The sequence below is a fragment of the Heterocephalus glaber genome, unplaced genomic scaffold (genome assembly GCF_053883595.1).
Source record: "Heterocephalus glaber isolate CG9 unplaced genomic scaffold, H.glaber_assembly_v1.0 deba00000122, whole genome shotgun sequence".
Taxonomy (NCBI): domain Eukaryota; kingdom Metazoa; phylum Chordata; class Mammalia; order Rodentia; family Bathyergidae; genus Heterocephalus; species Heterocephalus glaber.
The window spans coordinates 49,340,704-49,361,330 of record NW_028258138.1 but is presented as its reverse complement, the minus strand read 5'-3'; the positions used below and the strand labels follow the sequence as shown (position 1 = coordinate 49,361,330).

Here is a 20,627-nt window from a genome sequence, read left to right as displayed (position 1 = left end):
CACTCCCTCTCCCTGTCTTTCTCTCTTTTTTGCTTCTGTCTCTTTTGCTTATGTCTCTCTGGAGAACCCTGACTACTATTTGGCATGTTAATTATAAGTTCACTTCAAAAGATGGCCATTAGACATACTTACATAATTACATCTAATAAGGAAGTAAAAAAGAGTTACATCAAAGACTTCTATTTAAGATTTGTAAAGTTCCTAGGGAAGAAGAGATGATAAAAAATAGGTGAGTGGCTCATTAAAAAGATTCTTTATAGGGCCAGGGATTTAGCTCAATGGTTCCCTCGCTTGCCTTGCAAGTGCAAGGACCCGAGTTCGATCCCTGGTACCAAAAAAAAAAAAAAAGATTCTTTATACATTTTCAGAAATTACTTTATTCTATTAAAATGCCTTTTATTCTTTTTAACCTCATAAAAAGGCAAAAAAGCAGATTACACTCTCAAGTAAAATGCCAGAAGTAGCTGGAATATGATGCAAGTCATCTTCAGAAGTAGTCATTCCAACCTCCCACTTGAGTCAGTCAGCATCTGCAGATGCCCCTATGCAGCTGTCATCCTGACATCCTGAAATGGTGAATGGGGGTGCAAATGAATAAGTGGTATCTGTCATCATTATGTAGAAACAAAATACTATCCAGGCCCTTTTTCACCCACAGGAGCCATGTATGTTTCTCAGTATTCTTCCCGCATAGAGCTCCTTTGTTCCCCCACTTTCTTGCACAATCTTATCTCCATCCTCAGGCATTCTCTCCCATTTTTGTCCTTTCTTCTTTCAGGTCCCTGAAAGAGACAGGTCACAAAAGAGTAGAAATCAGCCAGCTCCAAGTTTCTCTGAACAGTGCTACACAAGGAAAGCCCTGATCATACAGCAGACTTCTGCATAGTTTCCTGAAATAATTAGCATAAATTCAGTGTCTTAGTTAGTTTTCCCATTGCTAAGACAAAATATACAACACTTAAAGTTGGAGGAGGAAAGGTTTATTTTGGCTCACGGTTTGTAGAGGTTTCAATCCATAATTGGCTGAATGTGAGGCAGTGTGGCATGGCAGAGAGGCATCTCAGAGGAGAAAAAACAGTTCATGGCATGAAATGCAGAAGGCAGGAGCCATCAAAAGCAGGATACAGCCACCTGCCATGTATAATCGGACGCTCCGCTGGTTCCGAGTGGCCAAAGGTGGAAGCACCAAGGACCATGTCCCAAAGCAGAAGGTGGCAGATGGCTATGCACCATTTGTTTCTTTGACTGCCAGAGAAAGTACTTTTACTGTTGTCTCCACTATTGAAGAAGATGTCCCAGGTCCAAGACACTATAATGTTTCAGAAGCACAATGTAATATAAAAGGAGGCTATAGTCTACAAAACCAAGAGAAGCATTTTAAGAAGTTTATTTTGGATAACTCAGGACCTGCAAATTATGGACAGTCTTATTGTGGAACACTAGATATTCTGAAGAGAAAAATACTAGAATCTAAAGAGCATATTCAATCGAAAATTTCAAGAACACCTACTGTTACCAGAAATGTAGATGTTCCTTCAATTCCTTCTTGTGGACAGTCGTATGGTTGTCATATAATGAAGATGGCAGAATTATAAAGTGCTTTCCACCTGCAAGTGATAGCACCATAGGACCAGCATACTACAAACCTCAATTTGACGTTTCCATTGCAACTTTGAAATACAAAGGTATACATTTTGGCAATGCTTCAGGAAGAAAAGAGTTACCTAAAAAGTTAGGTCCTGGTCCTGGACAGTATGAAATAGTCAAGGAAAAGACATTACATTATGAAAATATTAATATCAAGAAAGATCAACAGCAAGATTATTGCTCAAATATCCCACGATTTTATGAAGTAATAGAAATGCAAGAGGAAAAAAAGGTAGGTTGAAAAGTGGCTACTTCATCTTTTTTCAAGATTTTAAACATTGAGTCCCTTTTCACAAGGTTGAAGTTCTCTTAGAATTAATATGTGTGCTAGCTGTACCACTCAATGAATACTCTAAATGGGACTGTATTAAATCAAATGGTCCCTGCCTCTGCTTGAACACTTCTTTTCATACGGAACTCACTATCTCTAAGTTTTCTTGTTTTAGTGTAACAATTTCCCCCCCTAAAAATGTTCTTAAACTGACCTAAACTTTTCTACTTCCTGCATCCTTGTATTGTCCATTTTTGTATGATTTTTTATCAGTCTCTTTTTTTTTTCTAGTGAAGATAAATGTTCCAGGTCCTTTTGACTTTTAATTAATTTTAAGATCACTTATTTTTCTTTGAAGTTATATAAAAGTCTTCAGTCAGAGAATCTCTCTCTTTTAGTATGGTACTTAAAACTAAGCATAATATTCTGGATACACCCTGATAGTACGTAGTTATGATTCTCATTTTCCTTCTTCTGGACAGTGTATATTTACAAAGATAAAATCCATTTTAATACATATTCCACTTTTTTTTTTTTGGTACCAGGGATTGAACTCGGGTCCTTGCGCTTGCGCAGCAGGCAACAAAACCACTGAGCTAAATCCCCGGCCCATATTCCACTTTTTTATAGCAACATTTCAGTTTACTTGTTTAGAACTTGTAGGAAACTGGATTTTTAAAATTGTACTTAAACTTAAAAATTATAGTACAAAAATTTAAGAATGGATGCATTTAGACTGAGGATATACGATTCTCTATTGAAAAATCAGTAACTTTCAGTGAGAAATTTTTCCAAGATTTCCTTGGTCTTCTGAATATTAATCATCAAGGAAAAATACTATTTATCAGAAATAAAACATGGTATAATATTAAAAGAGCATATTAAAATAGCAATACAATTGGTTTCTTAACAGAACATATATCTCAAAGCAGATAAAAGTGTTAATTTTAAATCAGAAGATTCCAATGACTATAATCATTTCAAAATATTCTCAGAAAAATGTGAAAAAAATTTGTTTTCATTAAGGTTTTATTTATCAATAGAATGAATTTACACATATTATCTCAGATGTCAGTAAAAATATAGAAAAATAACAGTGAGAAAATAATTTTCATCTTAAGTTGACTTTCAATAAAAAACCTTACTATTACATTTTTAGAAAGCCTTCTTTCATAGTATTACCCTACTTTTGTTGATAGAAGAAAGTATATATATTAGATGATTTTCAAATTAATATCAGGATACTTTTATTGCTGCATTGCTTACTGTGTTGTTGAGATAACTGTGATCTGAGATTTTTTTTTGAAATTGTGGAATAGCTAGTAAACAAGACGAACTATAATTCATAGCAAGAACATACATTTTCTTTATTTAAATTTAGTGTCTGTGCACTTTTTCTTATTAACTGTAAAATCTTCACTTGATTATATTTCCTGAGTGTGAGGACTATGTATTCTTTAGCATTGTGCCTTTACAGTTTCACACAGTGCCTAAAACCTGGTAAGGACTCAATCAATATTTATTTAATAAATGCATTCTTTTTTCTTAGATACTTACATCATTTTATATTTTAAAGGAACAAAAGTTTTTTTTCAAGTGTGAAATATTTTGTGTTTGTGCAAAGATTTTGATATGTTAACTTTTTAGTTCACTTTCAGGAAAATAATTTTTGAATGAGTTTTTCTTCAGATACTTCTGCTTGTAGTTTTGATTTCCACTTATATTCTTTTCCATTTAAAATTATTGTAAGTCATGTGCCAAAATATTATCTCATTATTATCCTACCAAATGTCACTAATATTTTCCTGGGAAACACTAGAAGAAAATGAATGGTAATACTAGAAATCTTGGTATGTTGAGGGAATAGGACAGAGGAAATGTGAATGTTCCAAAGACCTGAAGATTTTATTGCTTCTCTGTTGTTTATTAGACAGATGTGATACACAGCTTAAATTTGACCATATTAAAGGGTATTTACCCCTAACTATATATGTGATTTGAAATACATTTTTTTCAGTATACGACTTTTCCCAGGGGTTTGCTTGTTTTTCTGTCATAACTATATGAAATGTGACTGTTTTTCTTCAAAAATCATTTCTGAAAACAATTATGATAAAATAAGAATTTTGATGTACCAAAGAGTATTTATTAAAACAGTGTAAAAGTATTTGTATTTTCTGCATATTTAGTATATAACTAATAAATATTTTGCTCAAAATAAGTATTTTTCTACCAGTGCATCCCAACGCTATGGGAAAAAATTAAAAGTACCTTTTATTTCCTTACCCTAGAAATCATAAAAATAACAAGAAATTGAATGAGCTACTTGAAATACAGGGGCTTTAATGTACATGACATTTCTCAATGCTTTACTGTCATAACAAGTATTTGTTCCTAAGGTACATATAATTGTAATTTAAGTTTTTAGGTAAATGAGGGAAGATGGTTTCTTTCTGTTCCTAAACTGCATATTTCTTGGCCCATATAATGCTAAATGGTAATTGCCCAATAATTATGATGAATCACTAAATTTTCCATCATCGTGTACACAGCTAAGTGCTGAACGTGTGTGTTAAGCAAACAAGAAGGAGAAGGCGAGAGGACTTGTGAGTGTTGAGTTGGAAGAATGTTTCCTCGGAGATGGTTAAAACAGACTGGTCACTACAATGTGCAGAGCAGATGATAAGTTCAATTTGAGACTATTGAATTTGGAGAAAAATTACAGAAAGTAGAAATTGGAAAATGGGAAATTTCAAATTTATGGATGATGGAGATACAGATTTGGCAGTCATATTCAATATGCTTTTTGAATGAAGTTATTATATATCTGAAAATGATGCTTAGGATTTCTCTTTCCTGAGACTGGTACTATTGCTTAGTATCTAAATATGGAAACATTAAGATGATTTAAATAGTGCTGTCAACTCTTTGGATGAAGACATTTTCTGATTTCACAAAAAGTACAATGAGTATATTTTAATGAATATAAGTTTTTAAATTACCATAAGTATCCTTGAGATCTATTTAATTCTGCTACAGTGATTTTCAGTACATCTTAAGAATACATACGACATTATAATTTACTGAGAACTTATTAAAAATACAAATACTAACTTCTCTTCAACCTGAATCTTTCCCTCAGAAGTATGCTTTGCCTTTGGCAGTGAAAACTTGTTTTAGCACTGTCTCCTTAAATATTAATAAGGCTTTAAGAAAACTCTGTCATATGCAAAAGCACTTAACAATTGTTTCTATTGACGTTCTTTGATTTGGTAATTCAAAATGTGTGAAGTTGTCATATTAATTTTACTTCATTTCAAAAAAGTAAAACTTCATTACGTGGTGCCAATACTTTGGATCTTTACTGCAATAAGACTTCATTTCTCATATTTATTAAAACAAATGTTTAACATTATGTGTGGTAAGATATATGAAAATTTGCCTTGTTCACTTGAGTAAATGTAAATCATAAATTTTTAGTTCTTTTTTGTTGTTGCTGTTTTAAGGCAGGGTCTCCCGTTGTAGTTCAGGCTGTCCCTGAACTCACTATATTCCTTAGGCTGGCCTCGAACTTGCAGTGATCCTCCTGCCTCAGCCTCCCAAATGATGGGATTACAGGTGTGCACCATCACACCCAGCAAGAAATTTTTAGTTCTTTTGGATGTATTATGCAGTGGAAATAGCCTGGAACTATATATTTTAAATTTTTATTTATGCATCTATATACACTTATCAAAATTTTCAGATTTTTAAAAGCTATATTTTAATATATAATTTGAAAACTAGGGTTTTCTCTGGATTGGTAATCTTATCTAGATGTTTTAATAGAAACTTATAGCTTCAAATAATTATGATTGAGCTTTTAAAAAAATTAATAAAAAGAAGAGAAACATTTTACAGCCTATCATGATATATTTTGATTTTCTCTTATGGATGGATTATTCCATTATTCCTGATGCAACATTTTAATCTTTTCACTTATCACTGCTTGTCACTAATATTTATTGTTACCTGTTTACTTGACTTTATAACAGGCACTTGGCAATTTATTGCAGTTAGAAATATGTTGTTGCAACCTTGAAAGAACTTGGCTTTCAGGATGAACAAGAAGAATTGCATATAATTAAATATATTTTCTCCCAAACCAAATAGTTGTTTATTTTGAAGTTATTGTATCCAAAAGTCTGAGTACTTACTTTCTCACTTTCTTAAAAAAGCTTCCAGTTTTTCAGTGAAGTTCTTCAAGAGGAAAAAAAATGCTTCAAAAGAGATGAGAGGAAAGGATTAAATAAAAAGAAGTGGGCAAAATTATGTGTGGGGAAGAGTAAAGAAGAGGTTGAAAATACTTATTGCTTAAACAAGGATTCAGGATCCTTTGGAGCACATACTGTCTTCAAATGTAATTGTAAAGTGGTTTGTACTGTTGTAATTGAATTTTGTATTCTAAAGTTATATTCAAGGTAAATGTTAAGAACTATATAAAATAAATAAAACCTATTTGGATTTTTTTTTAAAAAGCAGCATGCAGGAGGCGACGGCAGCAGCCCTCTTTCTGTCTCTTGTAGTCTATCCAAGCTGCATACCCTTGCCCCAGATATCACTCAAGCCCATGGTAGGCTTCCCATTATCCACACCAAGCACTATCCCAAACGAATCAGTGCTAATTTAGTAGTCACACACCCTTAATCCCACCATCACATACTCTAGGATCCAGCGACCTCTGAAAAGCTCTATCTGTGACTTCATGAGGCTTTGGGGGAACATCTAAGCACAAGCTATAACACCCAATTTATTATATTGCTAAATTTTTACTCATAAAGAGAGGAACAGAGGGCCTTAATATCACAATGGGTCTAAGAGGGGAGTTCAACCTGTTTACAACTGTGACTGCTGGCCTCCGGTGTACCAGGGGATGTGATTTCACCTAACACTGAAAGTAGCAGTCTCCTGGAGCTTTTTGAAAAGGAAAATGGAATCACAAATGGAATGAATTCTAACCTACCCATATTTATTCCCTTAAATTATATCAATATTAGTGTTTGCACTAAGGTTTGATGTAAAGACTGTAAAAAATTAAGTGTTAAGGAATAGCATAAAACCAAATTTGCATTCCACAAGTTTTCCCAGGGTATTGAGAGGAGACTTGACATTTATTCATTGAATCACTGCACATACAATGTTACTCTAGGATCAGGAGATACTGCACCAAATACAGAGACTCTAACTTCTAGATAGTCTTTCTAGGTGGAGAAAGACAAACCATCAGTAAGTACAAGAGCCAATTAAAATGTAAAGTGAATGTTGAAATTTTTTTAAATATATTACCATAAAAGACAATGTTAATAATGCCTGCTCAAAAAAAATGCTTCCCCTCGTTCAGAATACATTTATTCCATTGTTCTTGCACTTTCTGAAACACTTCTGGAAGTCGTTGTCCATTTCTTTTCTTTACTTTTTTTTTATTAAATTCTTTTATTGGTACATTGTAGGTATACAACACAATTACATTTCTCACTGGGAATTGTACCTTTACATAATGCATCTTGGTTCTTATTTTTTCCCCATTCCTAGCCCTCCCTTCACGCCCTTCACCCTTCCCTACTTGCAAAGATGTTATTTCCATTTTTTCCATTTCTCATCATTTTTCCTTTCCCTTCTTTCCTTCCCCTGCCCCTCCCACTACCCCTACCCCTTTGGATCTTTTCTTCCTATTTTACATTATCGATTATTCATTCTAATCATTGGTACATTTTAGGTATACAATATAATGACATTCATCATTGGAAATTTGCACCTTTACATAGTCTCTCTTGCTTCTTATTTTTCACCCTTCCCCAGCCCTCCCTTCAATCCCTCCAGTCCTCCCTATTTACAAAGATTTTGTTCCTATCTTCCATTTTCTCATATTAATCCCATACCCTTTTATCCGTTCCTCTGCTCCTCCCACTTCCTTCCCCTTTGCCCCTTTTCTTCCTATTTCACATTACCTATTATACATTTAGTCCTTATTTACACTTTCACTTTCTCACACCAGAGAAACTATTTGGTATTTATACGTGTGTCCTATTTATTTCACGTAAGAGTAATGCCTCAATGTGCATCCACTTAGCTATAAATGTCTCTAATTTCTCATTTTTTATGGCTGAGTAGTACTCCATTTTATTAAAAAACCACATTTTCTTTATCCAGTCTCCAGTTGATGGGCATTTGGGCTGTTTCCAAGTTTTAGCTATTACAAACTGCACTGCTATGAACATAGGTGCACATATATCACCGAGATATGATTCTTTTAATTCTTTGGGGAAGATAACCAGCAGTGGAAAGGTGGGTTCAAATGGGACTTCCAGTCCTAGTTCTTTGAGATATCTCCATACTGATTTCCACAGTGCTTGCACAAGTCTACACTCCCACCAGCAGTGGAGCAGGGTTCCTCTTTCCCCACAGCCCCACCAGCATTTGTTGTTGGTCGATTTCATGATAGCTGCCATTCTTTCTGGAGTGAAGTGGAATCTCAGCGTTGTTTTCATTTGCATCTCTCCAACGACCAGTGATGTTGAACATTTTTTCATGTATTTATTTGCTATTTCTACTTCTTTGTTTGAGAAATGTCTGTTCATTTCAGATGCCCATTTTTGGATTGGATCTTTAAATTTGGGAGGTCTGATCTTTTTCAGTTCTTTATAGATTCGAGATAGTAGACCTTTGTCTGAGGAAGAGCAGGTGAAGATTTTTTCCCACATTGTGGGTTGTCTCTTCACACTGCTGGTGGTTTCTCTTGATGTGCAGAAGCCTTTTAATAAGAAGAGATCCCAGTTGTTGATTGTTTGTGCTAGTGCATGGGCAACTGAGGTTTTGTTCAGAAAATCTTTTCCTACACCGATGTCTTCAAGGGTTTTACCTAACCTCTGTTCCAACTGGTTCAGAGTTTCTATTTTAATACTTAGATCTTTAATCCATTTTGATTTTAGATTAGTGCATGGTGAGAGATACAGGTCTAGTTTTAATCTTTGGCAAGTTGAAGCCCAATTTTTCCAGCACCATTTATTAAAGAGGCTATCTTTCCTCCAGTGAGGGTGTTTGGCTCCTTTGTCAAAGATGAGATGACTGAGTGTGTCTGGCATTGTTTCTGCATCTTCTAATCTGTTCCACTGGTCCTCAAGTCTGTTTCTTTGCCAGTACCATGCTGTTTTAATCACAGTAGCTTTGTAGTAGAGTTGCAGGTTGGGGATTGTGATACCCCCTGTCATGTCTCTGTTACTTAGAATTGCTTTTGCTATTCTGGGTCTCTTCCTGTTCCAAATGAATTTTTGGATTGTTTTCTCGAGATCTATGAAGTACGCTGCTGGGATCTCAATTGGAATTGCATTAAAGCTATGTAGCAGTTTTGGAAGTATGGCCATTTTCACTATATTAATCCTTCCTACCCAGGAGCAGGGGATGTCTGTCCATTTTCTGATATCATCTTCAATCTCTCTTTTCAGAGTGCTATAGTTTTCAGAGAAGAGGTCTTTGATCTCTTTCATTAGGATGATTCCTAGCTATTTCAGTTTTTTGGACACTATTGTGAAAGGAATTATTTGCCCTATTTCTCTCTCAGTGAGTCTGTCATTGGTGTAGAGGAAAGCTATTGATTTTTGTGTGTTGACCTTGTGACCAGTTACTTGACTGAATTTGGTTATTAAGTCTAGAAGACTTTTGGTGTTCTTGGGGTCTTCTATATACAGTATCATGTCATCTGCAAATAATGACAATTTGACTTCTTCATTACCTATCTTTACTCCTTTTATTTCTTTCTCTTGTCTAATTGTAGTGGCTAATGTTTCCAGAACTACACTGAACAAGAGTGGTGATAGTGGATGTCCTGGTCTTGTTCCTGATTTTAGTGTGAAGGATTTCAGTTTGTGACCATTTAGTATGATATTGGCTGTTGGTTTTTCGTAGATGGCTTCTATCAGTTTGAGGCAGAGACCATCTATTCCAATTTTTTGTAGGGTTTTTATCATAAATGCATATTGGATTTTGTCAAATGCTTTTTCTGCATCTATGGAGATAATCATATGGTTTTTGTCCTTGGCTCTATTGATATAGTGTATTACATTGATTGATTTGCATATATTGAGCCATCCCTGCAACCCTGGGATGAATCCCACCCAGGGTGTATGACCTTCTTGATGATCTTCTGCATTCTGTTTGCCATTATCTTATTAAGGATTTTTGCATCTATGTTCATTAGTGAGATTGGCCTATAGTTCTCTTTTTCAGTTGGGTCATTCTCTGCTTTGGGGGTCAAGGTGATGCTTGCTTCCAGGAATGAATTTGAGAGTATTGCTTCCCTTTCAATTTCACTGAAGAGTTTGAACAGTAGTGGCAGCAGTTCCCCTCTAAATGTATTGTAGAATTCAGCAGTGAAGCCATCAGGGCCCGGGATTTTCTTAGTTGATAAGTTTTTAATTACCTTTTCAATTTCATTGGTTGACACTGGGTTGTTCAGAATTTTTAGGTCTTCTTCATTCAACTTTGGTAATTCATATGTATCTAGGAATCTGTCCATTTCTTCTGTGTTGTCCATCTTATTGGCGTATAGATCCTGGAAAGTAGGTATGGATGATCCTCTGTATTTCTGCTGGGTCTGTTGTCATTTCACCCTTTTCATTTCTAATTGCATGGATTTGGGCCTTTTCTTTCCTTTTTCAGACAAGGTTGGCTAAAGGTTTGTCAATTTTGTTGATTCTTTTGAAGAACCAACTCTTGGCTTCATTGATTTTTTGTATCATTCTCTTAGTCTCCATTGCATTGATTTCTCCTCTGATCTTTATAATTTCCTCCCTTGTATGAGCTTTGGGCTTGTCCTGCTCTTCTTTTTCTAGAAGCTTGAGGTTCAGCATCAGGCTGTTCAATTGGGCTCATTCTGTTTTCCTAATATGCGGATTCACTGCTATGAATTTCCCTCATAAGACTGCTTTCATTGTGTCCCATAGATTCCCATATGTTGTATTGTCATTGTCATTTAATTGAAGGAACTGTCTGATTTCTTCTTTAATTTCCTCTGTGACCCATTTGTTATTCAGAAGTGTGTTGTTCAATTTCCACGTGTTTATGAAATTTTTTGAGTTTCTTTTGCTATGGATCTCCAATTTCATCTCACTATGGTCTGATAATATACAGGGGATAACTTCAATTCCTTTGCACTCACTTAAACATGTTCTACATGCAAGTATGTGGTCTATTTTGGAGAATGACCCATGTGCAGCTGAGAAGAATGTGTATTTTGATTTTGTGGGGCGGAAGACTCTGGAAACATCTGTTAAGTTCATTTGTTCAAGAGTTCAATTGAGTTCTAGTATTTCATTACTTATTTTTAGTCTAGTTGATCTATCTATTTGTGACAGTGGGATGTTGAGGTCCCCCACTACAATTGTATTAGTGCATATATGACTTTTCATGTCCATTAGTTTTTGTTTTATATAGTTGGTTGCACTAGTGTTTGGTGCATACATATTTATGATTGTCATCTCTTCCTCTTGGATTGTTCCCTTTACAAGGATGTAGTGTCCTTCTTCGTCTCTCTTAATCAGTGTTGGTCTGAAATCTACTTGATCTGCCAAGAGGATAGCTACTCCTGCTTTTTTTCGGGTTCCTGTCGCATGCAGTATTGTTTTCCACCCTTTAACTTTCAGTCTATGAGTTTCCTTTTGAATTAAGTGTGTTTCTTGTATGCAGCATATTGTTGGATTTTGCTTCTTGACCCATTCTGCCAGTCTATTTCTTTTGATTGGTGAATTGAGACAATTAACATTGATGGTTATAACTGAAACGTATTGACTTGTCATTGCCATGACTTTTTCTTTTTGGTGGGTTCTCCCCCTTTACATTTAATTTCCTGTCGTGCCAGATGGGTTCATTCTGCTTTGCTTCCTGGGGTTGTGATCCTCAATGTCTGTTCCTAGGATATTGTGTAAAATTCTTTGGAGTGCTGGTTTGGTATTCACAAAGTTCCTAAGGTGCTCTTTGTCATGAAAGTATCTTATTTCTCCATCCATTTTGAAAGATAGTTTTGCAGGGTACATCAATCTGGGTTGGAGGCTGTTTTCTTTTAGGGCTTGGAATATGTCACTCCAAGCTCTTCTTGCCTTGATGGTTTGTGTTGAGAAGTCTGCTGTGATTCTGATGGGCTTTCCTTTGTACGTGATTTGTTTCTTTTCTCTGACTGCTTGTAGAACTTTGTTCTTCTGTTGTGTTTCTGGAATCTTAACAATTATATGTCTATGTGTAGATTTTTTTGATCAAGGCCATTTGGAGTCCTATATGCCTCACTTATCTGTATGTCAAGCTCTTTTCCCCTGCTTGGGAAGTTTTCTGCCATTATTTCTGTGAAGAGATTTTTGATGTCATCTCCACTCTCTCCTGTTTCTTCATTGAGCCCAATCAGTCTTATGTTATTTTTCTTTGCATCATCTAGCAGCTGCTGGATTGATTTCTCATGTTCCCTTATAGTTTTGAAGCAAGTTTTCTTTTCCTGGTCACTAATTGCAATCTTATCTTCTATATCTGAAATTCTTTCCTCACATTGGCTCATTCTGCTGTGTAGACTTTCAGTGGAGTTTTTCATGTCCTGGAAATCTATTTGCATCTGTTTTATGGATTCCATTTGTTTCCTATATTGGGATTCCATCATGTTCCTCAGCTCCTCTCTAGATTTATTAATCATGTCTTGCACTAAGGGCACAATTTCTCCTGTTATCTGAGAAATTATTTCTGATTTCATTTTTTCCAGATCCCCTTTTGTTGCCAGTCTAGTGGGTCCAGGTGGTTGAGTATCGAGGGTTTCATCTCATTTCCCTTTGGGGTTGCTGTATGTGATGTGGAAGTCTGGTTTTGAGATTTATTTATGTGTTTTCTCATTTCAACAGGGGCGAAGGGCTGTTAGCACCTGCACAGATTACCTCCTCTGAGCTGGGTGAGGTGGGACAGGGGCCGGGAGCAGCAGTAGGGATGGTGACCCAAAAGCCCTTTCCTGTGGGCTGGGAGCAGCTGGAGGGATGGTGGCCAGGAAGCCCCTTTCTCTGGACCAGGAGCAGTGGGATGGTGGCTCAGAAGCCCCTCCCTCTGGGCCGGGAGAGGTGGGAGGGATGGTGGCCTGGAAGCCCCTTCCTCTGGGCCAGGAGCAGTGGGACAGAAGGTGGTCCAAAAGCCCTTTCCTCTGGGCTGGGAGCAGCAGGAGTGATGGTGACCGGGAAGCCCCGTCCTCTGGACCAGGAGCAGTGGGACAACGGCTCAGAAGCCCCTACCTCTGGGCCTGGAACAGCGGGACTCAGTACCTTGGTCTGGTGGTCTGGTGTCCTCTGCATCTTTTTAATGTGGAACCAGGTGGCTGCCTGTCTGCAGCGGGGTGATTCGGTGTCTTCCACGCGACTCAGGACCTCAGTAGGGCGTGCACAGACCTTCCTGTGTGCAGTGGGCTTATTCAGCGTGTTCTGTGTGACTCAGGACCTTGGTAGGGTGTGCACAGACCTGCCTGTCTGCAGCAAACAGTCAACAAGTGGGATCTCTTCTTATTAAAAAGCTTCTGCACAGCAAGAGAAACCACCAGCGGTGTGAAGAGACAACCGACAATGTATGAAAAAATTTTCACCTGCTCTTCCTCAGACAAAGGTCTACTATCTAGAATCTATAAAGAACTTAAACAAATCAGACCTCCCAAATTTAAAGACCCTGTCCAAAATTGGGCATCTGAAATGAACAGGCATTTCTCAGATAAAGAAGTAGAAATGGCAAATAAACATATGAAAAAATGTTCAACATCACTGGGTCATTTGAGAAATGCAAATGAAAACAACTCTGAGATTCCACCTCATCCCAGAAATAAAGGCTGCTATCATGAAACCAACCAATAAGAAATGCTGGTGGGGCTGTGGAGAAAGAGGAACCCTGCTCCACTGCTGGTGGGAATGAAGACTGGTGCAACCACTGTGGAAATCAGTATGGAGATACCTCAAAAAACTAGGACTGGAAGTCCCATTTGACCCAGCTCTTCCCCTGCTGGGTATCTTCCCAAAAGAGTTAAAAGAATCATACCACCGTGATATATGTGTACCCATGTTTATAGCAGCACAATTTGTAATAGCTAAAACTTGGAAGCAGGCCATCAACTAGAGACTGGATAAAGAAAATGTGGGGGGTTTTTATAAAATGGAGTACTACTCAGCCATAAAAAATGAGAAATTAGAGGCATTTACAGCTAAATGGATGCACTTTGAGGCCATCCTCTTAAGTGAAATAAATAGGACACACATTTGTAAATACTGAATATTTTCTCTAGTGTGAAAAACTGAAAGTATAAATAAGGACTAAAAGGTATAATAGATAATTTGAAATAGAAAAAAAAGGAACAAAGGGGAAGGGGAAGTGGAAGGGGTAGGGGAAAGCAAAGAAGGGAATGGAATTAAAATGAGAAAATGAAAAAATGGAAACAAAGTCTTTGTAAATAGGGAGTGATGGAGGGGTTGAAGGGAGGGCAGGGAAATGGGGAAAAAATAAGAACCAAGATGGATTATGTAAAGGTGCAAATTTCCAATGATGAATGTCATTATATTGAATACCTAAAATGTATTAATAAAATTAATTTTTAAAAAAATAATCAGAAAGCCAAACAAACTATGATGTTAAGACACAAATTAAGACAAAGAAAAATTGCCCAGGGATTTAGCTCAGTGGTTTCTCTGCCTGCTGCGCAAGCACAAGGACCTGAGTTTGATCCCTGGTACCAAAAAAAAAAAAAAAGAAAGAAAGAAAAGAAAAATTTTGTCAGGTGTGGTAACATATATTGGCCATCCCAGCACTCTGGGTGGCTAAGGCAGGAGGACCTATAGTTTATGTCCAACCTGAGTAATACAGCAATTTAGATAGACCCTGTCTCAAAATAAAAGCTAACAGAAGGCAGGGGTAGGGATGTAAATCCCCAGTACCACCAAAAAAATTTAAAATTTAAAAATTTTACTAGCTCTGTAAATATGCTGCCAGATGATTTTTATTAGATACATCTTTGTATTCATTTGATCAAAAATTATACTTAGCAGGGCCAGGGATTTAGCTCAGTGGCACCACTCCTGCCTCACAAGCACAAGGTCCTGGGTTTGATCCCTGGTACCAAAAGAAAAAGGCATACTTAGCAATCATAACATCTCTAACACTTATTAAACTCTGTATAAAAAATAGTGTTATTATTTCCAATTTAGCTTTTCCTTTATTTAAGAAATATTCATAAAAATGATCTTAAATATGTTTTCTTATTTTATCAGTTGGAAACAAAATATGAAAATTTTCAACTCAAGCCAGTTGAATTTTTAATTATCAAAATGAAAAATTGCATGAGACTGTAATATTGATTATGCCCAAAGCAGGCTGTAAACAGTGTAGGCTGTGAAGAATTAACCCCACAACTGGCTTGTTTTCAGAAGCAAGTCTGGCCAAAGGCTATGTGCCAAGGTCAGAGTAATTTGAACCCAAATTCCATTCCCACAACTAAAACCTTCTTAACTAGAAGGACAATGTTCTAATTACAACTATATGTTTTATCTATTCTGTTCCTAATTTGAGAATGCTTCATCTTGCCCTTTAGGAGCCTTGCTTACATTAATTTCCACAGAAGCCACATGACTGTGCATCCTCACACACAGTTCCACCCTCACACATAGTTTGCCTTTGCCCCAATTGATTACTAATAAAAAATCAGTGGCTTGGACTGACCAGCACCTTTGTTGGTTGTACTGGCATTGGTTGTCCTGGTGCGCTACTTTCTGTCTCTCTTAGTTCTGTCTTGTAGGGTATCTTCTCAGGCTTGCGTTGTATACTGAGGAGGAGACTGCAGCCTACTACAGAGTTTTCTGGTAATGTTTCTGGGGTTTCTAGTAAAAAATTTAAATTTATTGGTCATGATCAGGCCATGAAAGGAATTTCTTGCTCCTTTTTATGCTTAAAAAAGTGAAATTTCAATCTACATGCTAGTGTACATATGGTCCCGAAGCAAAAATAATATAGTCAACTCTTCCTCCATGGGTTTTCATCTGTGGATTCAACCACCAGAAGATCAAAAAAAATTAATGCCTGTACTGAAAATACATGTACTTCTTGCCATTATTCTCTAAGTATAGAATATAGCAATTATTTATATTGTATTTATGTTGTATTAAGTATTAACACCATCCCACAGATGATGTAAAGCATATAGAAGAATCTATGTATGTTATATGCAAATCTAATGACATTTTACATAGGGATTGAAGCTTCCGGGGATTTGGGTATTCTAGGATGGGGGTATTAGAACTGATTCCTCAGGAATATCATATATACATTTTAATTTACCTGTCAAATTACAATCTTCTATATAATTAGCTTTATTTATATTGTATATTTATTTACATGTGTATAAATTATTAGCTAGTAAAAGATATAAAAGAATCTGTCTGCTGAGGGTCAGTGGAATAGATTAGAAGATGCAGAAACAACTACAGACATACTCAGCCACCTCATCTTTGACAAAGGAGCCAACCACTCTCATTGGAGGAAAGATAGCCTACTTAATAAATGGTGTTGGAAAAACTGGATTTCAACCTGTCAAAGATTAAAACTAGACCCAAATCTATCACCATACACTAAACTAAGATCAAAGTGGATTAAAGATCTAAATATTAAAACAGAAACACTAAACTTACAGGAAGATAAGTTAGGTAGAATTATTGAAGACATTGGCATAGGAAAAGACTTTATATAAACAAAACCTCAGTGGCATGGGAACTAGCATAAAGAATCAACAGCTGGGATCTCATCTTATTAAAAAGCTTCTGCACTCCAAGAGAAACCACCAACAGAGCTAAGAGACAACCTACAATGTGGGAAAAATTTTTTAGCAGCTGTACCTCAGACAAAGGTCTACTAACTAGAATATATAAAGAACTGAAAAAAATCAGACCCCCAAAATTCAAAAGCCCAATTTAAAAATTGGCACCTGAAATGAACAGACTTTTCTCAGTCAAAGAAGTAAAAGCAGCAAATAAATATATGAAAAAATGTTCAACATCACTGGTCATTTGAGAGATGCAAATGAAAACAACACTGAGATTCCACCTCACCCCAGAAAGAATGGCTGCTATCAAGAAATTAACCAATAACAAATGTTGGCAGGGGTGTGGGGAGAAAGGAACCCTTCTCCATTGTTGGTGGGTGTGCAGACTGGTGCATCCACTGTGGAAATCAGTATGGAGATACCTCAAAGAACTAGGACTAGAGGCCCCATTTGACCCAGCTATTCCCCTGCTGGGTGTCTTCCCCAAAGAATTAAAAGAATCATACCACAGTGATATATGTGCACCCATGTTCATAGCAGCACAATTTGTAATAGCTAAAACTTGGAAGCATCCCAATTGCCCATCAACTGCAGACTGGATAGAGAAAACATGGTTTTTTAATAAAATGGAGTACTACACAGCCATAAAGAACAAGAAACTAGAGACATAGCTAAATGGATGCATATTGAGGCCATACTCTTAAGTGAATTAAATAGGATACACATGTGTAAATACTGAATAGTTTCTTTAGTGTGAGAAACTGAAAGTGTAAATAAGGCTTAAAATGATTAAAATGAATAATTGATAATTTGAAATAGGAAAAAAAGGTACAAAGGGGTAGGGGTGGTAGGAGGGGAAGGGGAAAGTAAAGAAGAGAAAGGAAAATTTATGAGAAAAGGAAAAAAATGGAAATGAAGTCTATATAAATAGGGAAGGGTGGCAGGGTTGAAGGGAGGACAGGAAATGGGGAAAAAATATGAACCAAGATACATTATGTACAGGTATAAGCACCCAATGATAAATGTAAATGTATTGTATACCTAAAATGCACCAATAAAAGAATTTAAGAAAAAAAAGAGTCATTGCTTCTCGGCCTTTTGGCTAAGATCAAGTGAAGAAAAAAAAGAGTCTGTATATGTTCTAAATTTTTAATTTTAGAACAAGATAAATTTTATAATATGCACTTTAAGGCTGATTTAAAATATGTAATTTTAAATTAGTTATAATAAATTGAGTGTCATTTTCAAAAATCTCATCACTAAGCAATAAATGGAGAAGTTAGATTTGTGCTTATCAAGCTTGAGGAAGAAAAAACTTTTTAATTTCCCTCTGAAAGTGCCTTAAATATTAAATAGCTATGCTACATACCAAAGAGACAGAGCATTTGGTTCTAATGCACAGTTGCTGTTCAAAGGACTCTGAAAATTCCTGAATTTTAGGGTGAAATCATCTTGCTGGTTCCAGTGACTCCCTGAATGTCCCATTCACTGAGCATTTTCTGTAGTATGGCAGATGAGTTTGGCTTTGGAACTCTTAGTCCTGAGAATGCTTTCTGGGGTGGCAGTCAGATGATGTAGTTCTGGGAAGCACAGGAAACTGAAATATAAAATTTAAAATTTAACAATATACAGAGGCTAAACAATATTAGCACAGAGACAGAATGTCTACAAACTATTAACTAAACAAATCTCATGTTGAACAAATTTTATGTTCTTGATAAGTAAGAACTTTCTCCTACAATTAGGAAGCATAATCAATTGGTTAAAATATTAAGTAGATCATCCCAACCCTAGCTTTATTGCTTGCTATTTCACCAATAGGAAGGTAAATTCCAAAATGATTTTTCAAATTTTGATGAAGCCACAATTTTTAAAGAAATAATATAAAATTTAAATATCATTTTAATATTCATCTTATTTCCTTGGAAAAGGGCAATGAAGCAGATGTAAGGAAAAATTAATTTAACTATATACAAATAAAAGTAATGTATATCAAAAGCAACATAAAATTAAAAGTTAGACAAAAGCTTTTTAAAAATTTATGACATATTTTAACACTTAACAAATTTTTTTTTTTGGTACCAGAGATCAAACTCAGGACCTGGCGCTTTCACGGCTGGCGGAAGAACCACTGAGCTGAATCCCTGGCCCCTTAACAAATATTTTTAAGATACATAAGTATATCTTACACACATACAGACACAAAGATCAAACAATCCAATGATGTGCTCACTTCGCCAGCACATATACTAAAATTGGAATGAAATAATCCAATGACATCAGTGTCAAAGTGACAACTTGAAAATGAGCACAGCACAAGTAGTTCAAAGAAGCCAAAATTCTTGAAATAACAGTGACATTCTCTCAAGTTCTCTCACTCCCCAACCCTCTTCAATCCAGCTTTTACACCAGGATACTGATGTTTATGTTGCCAAATTCTGTGTACTCTGAGACCCTTGCCATTAGGGCCCTTCTGTAAACAATCTTTTCGTGCCCTCTATCACTGCACTCTCTTGCTTTCCCTTGATATTCCTCCCCTCTGTGATTTAGATGGCTTTTTACTTCTTCCTTCTATGAGCTCATAATTGTTAGAGTTCCCCTAAGGTTTCAGACTTGCCTTCCTTCTCTTCCCTTCATTTCTCACTTTACATGGTATCACTAAATATCTCACCCTGGGCTTCAATTGCTAGCTATGATCTAATTTCCTAATCTAGATTAGGAAATCTAATCAGATCTCTCCCCTGAATATCTGCTCATTCAATTTCTCTTGGTATTCCAAAAGCACCTAGCCTGACTTATCCAAACCTGAATTATTACATAAAACTTAGAGGAATCCTTGTTTTGGGCTAGGATTCTACACTGGGCCCAAACAAAACAGACCAACCATCAAAACAGAGTCATCCATTTTAAAGTTCCAAGTTAGTAAACTAAAACTAAGCTGTTTATCCAACCTCCTAAGATGCTAGAAGAAGAAAATGATAGTCAAATTTCTGAAACAAGCTAGTTTTAATTGGCATGATAATAAAGTTCCCTCTACTTTAATCCTGAAACAAAAGAAGTGATCTAAATTAATTTAATGTTAAACAATCAGTTATTTTCCTATTATTCTGTCTCCTTTTCCTTGCCTTATAAGGAAAGTAATTTGAAATGACCATTCCATTTTTTGTTCTTTGTGGTTTTTTCAGCTTCTCTCTGATTTTAAAACCACCCTCATGGGGCATGGCAGTACATGCACGTAATCCTAGCTCTCCAGAAGATGAGGCAGGAGAACTAACACAAGTTCGAGGCCAGCCTGGGCTACACAGTAAGTTCAAACCTTGCCTGAACTACATAGCAAGACATTGGCTCAAAAAATAAATTGTCCTTGTTCCCCACTTTGGGGAGAAAGCATTGTATCGTCTCCAATCATAGAAGGAGTTTTTGTTGGAAGTATGGAGTACATGTCTTTGATCTGTTGAGAAGGTTCTGTTCTACTTCTAGTCTCCTGATAGCTTTTACCATGAACAGCTGTAGAATTTAGTCCAATACTCTTTCTCCAACCAGTGACAGGATCATATGGCTTTCTCCTTTCCTCTGTCAAAATGATGACTTTTGGGGGTGGATCTTCCAATGCTGAACCAGCACTGCTGTCCCTATACCAAAACCACTTTCTACATCCTGCCAGATCTGACTTCTAAGAGTTTGTTTTGTTAAACAAATTTCTATCTATGTTCATACTTTTTTCTTTTATTATCTTTATCCAGTTTTAGGATTAGCACAATGTTGATTTCCTAAAATGAGGGGAGAAGTGTTCCTTCTTTTTTCTGCTTTAAATGTTTGATATAATTTATCAGTTAAAATGTTTATGAGGCTGCTGTTGTCATATAG

General features: G+C 36.1%; 1 protein-coding gene across 1 annotated transcript; it reads right to left on the bottom strand.

The window, feature by feature from the left end:
* Positions 1–543: 543 nt before the first annotated feature.
* Lnp1 (leukemia NUP98 fusion partner 1) lies at positions 544–19,665 on the bottom strand. Its single transcript, XM_087207598.1, is given in 3 exon segments — positions 544–782; positions 18,130–18,357; positions 19,645–19,665. Coding segments are annotated over 3 exon segments (399 nt in total). The 3' UTR covers positions 544–632.
* Between the last annotated feature and the right edge of the window lie 962 nt (positions 19,666–20,627).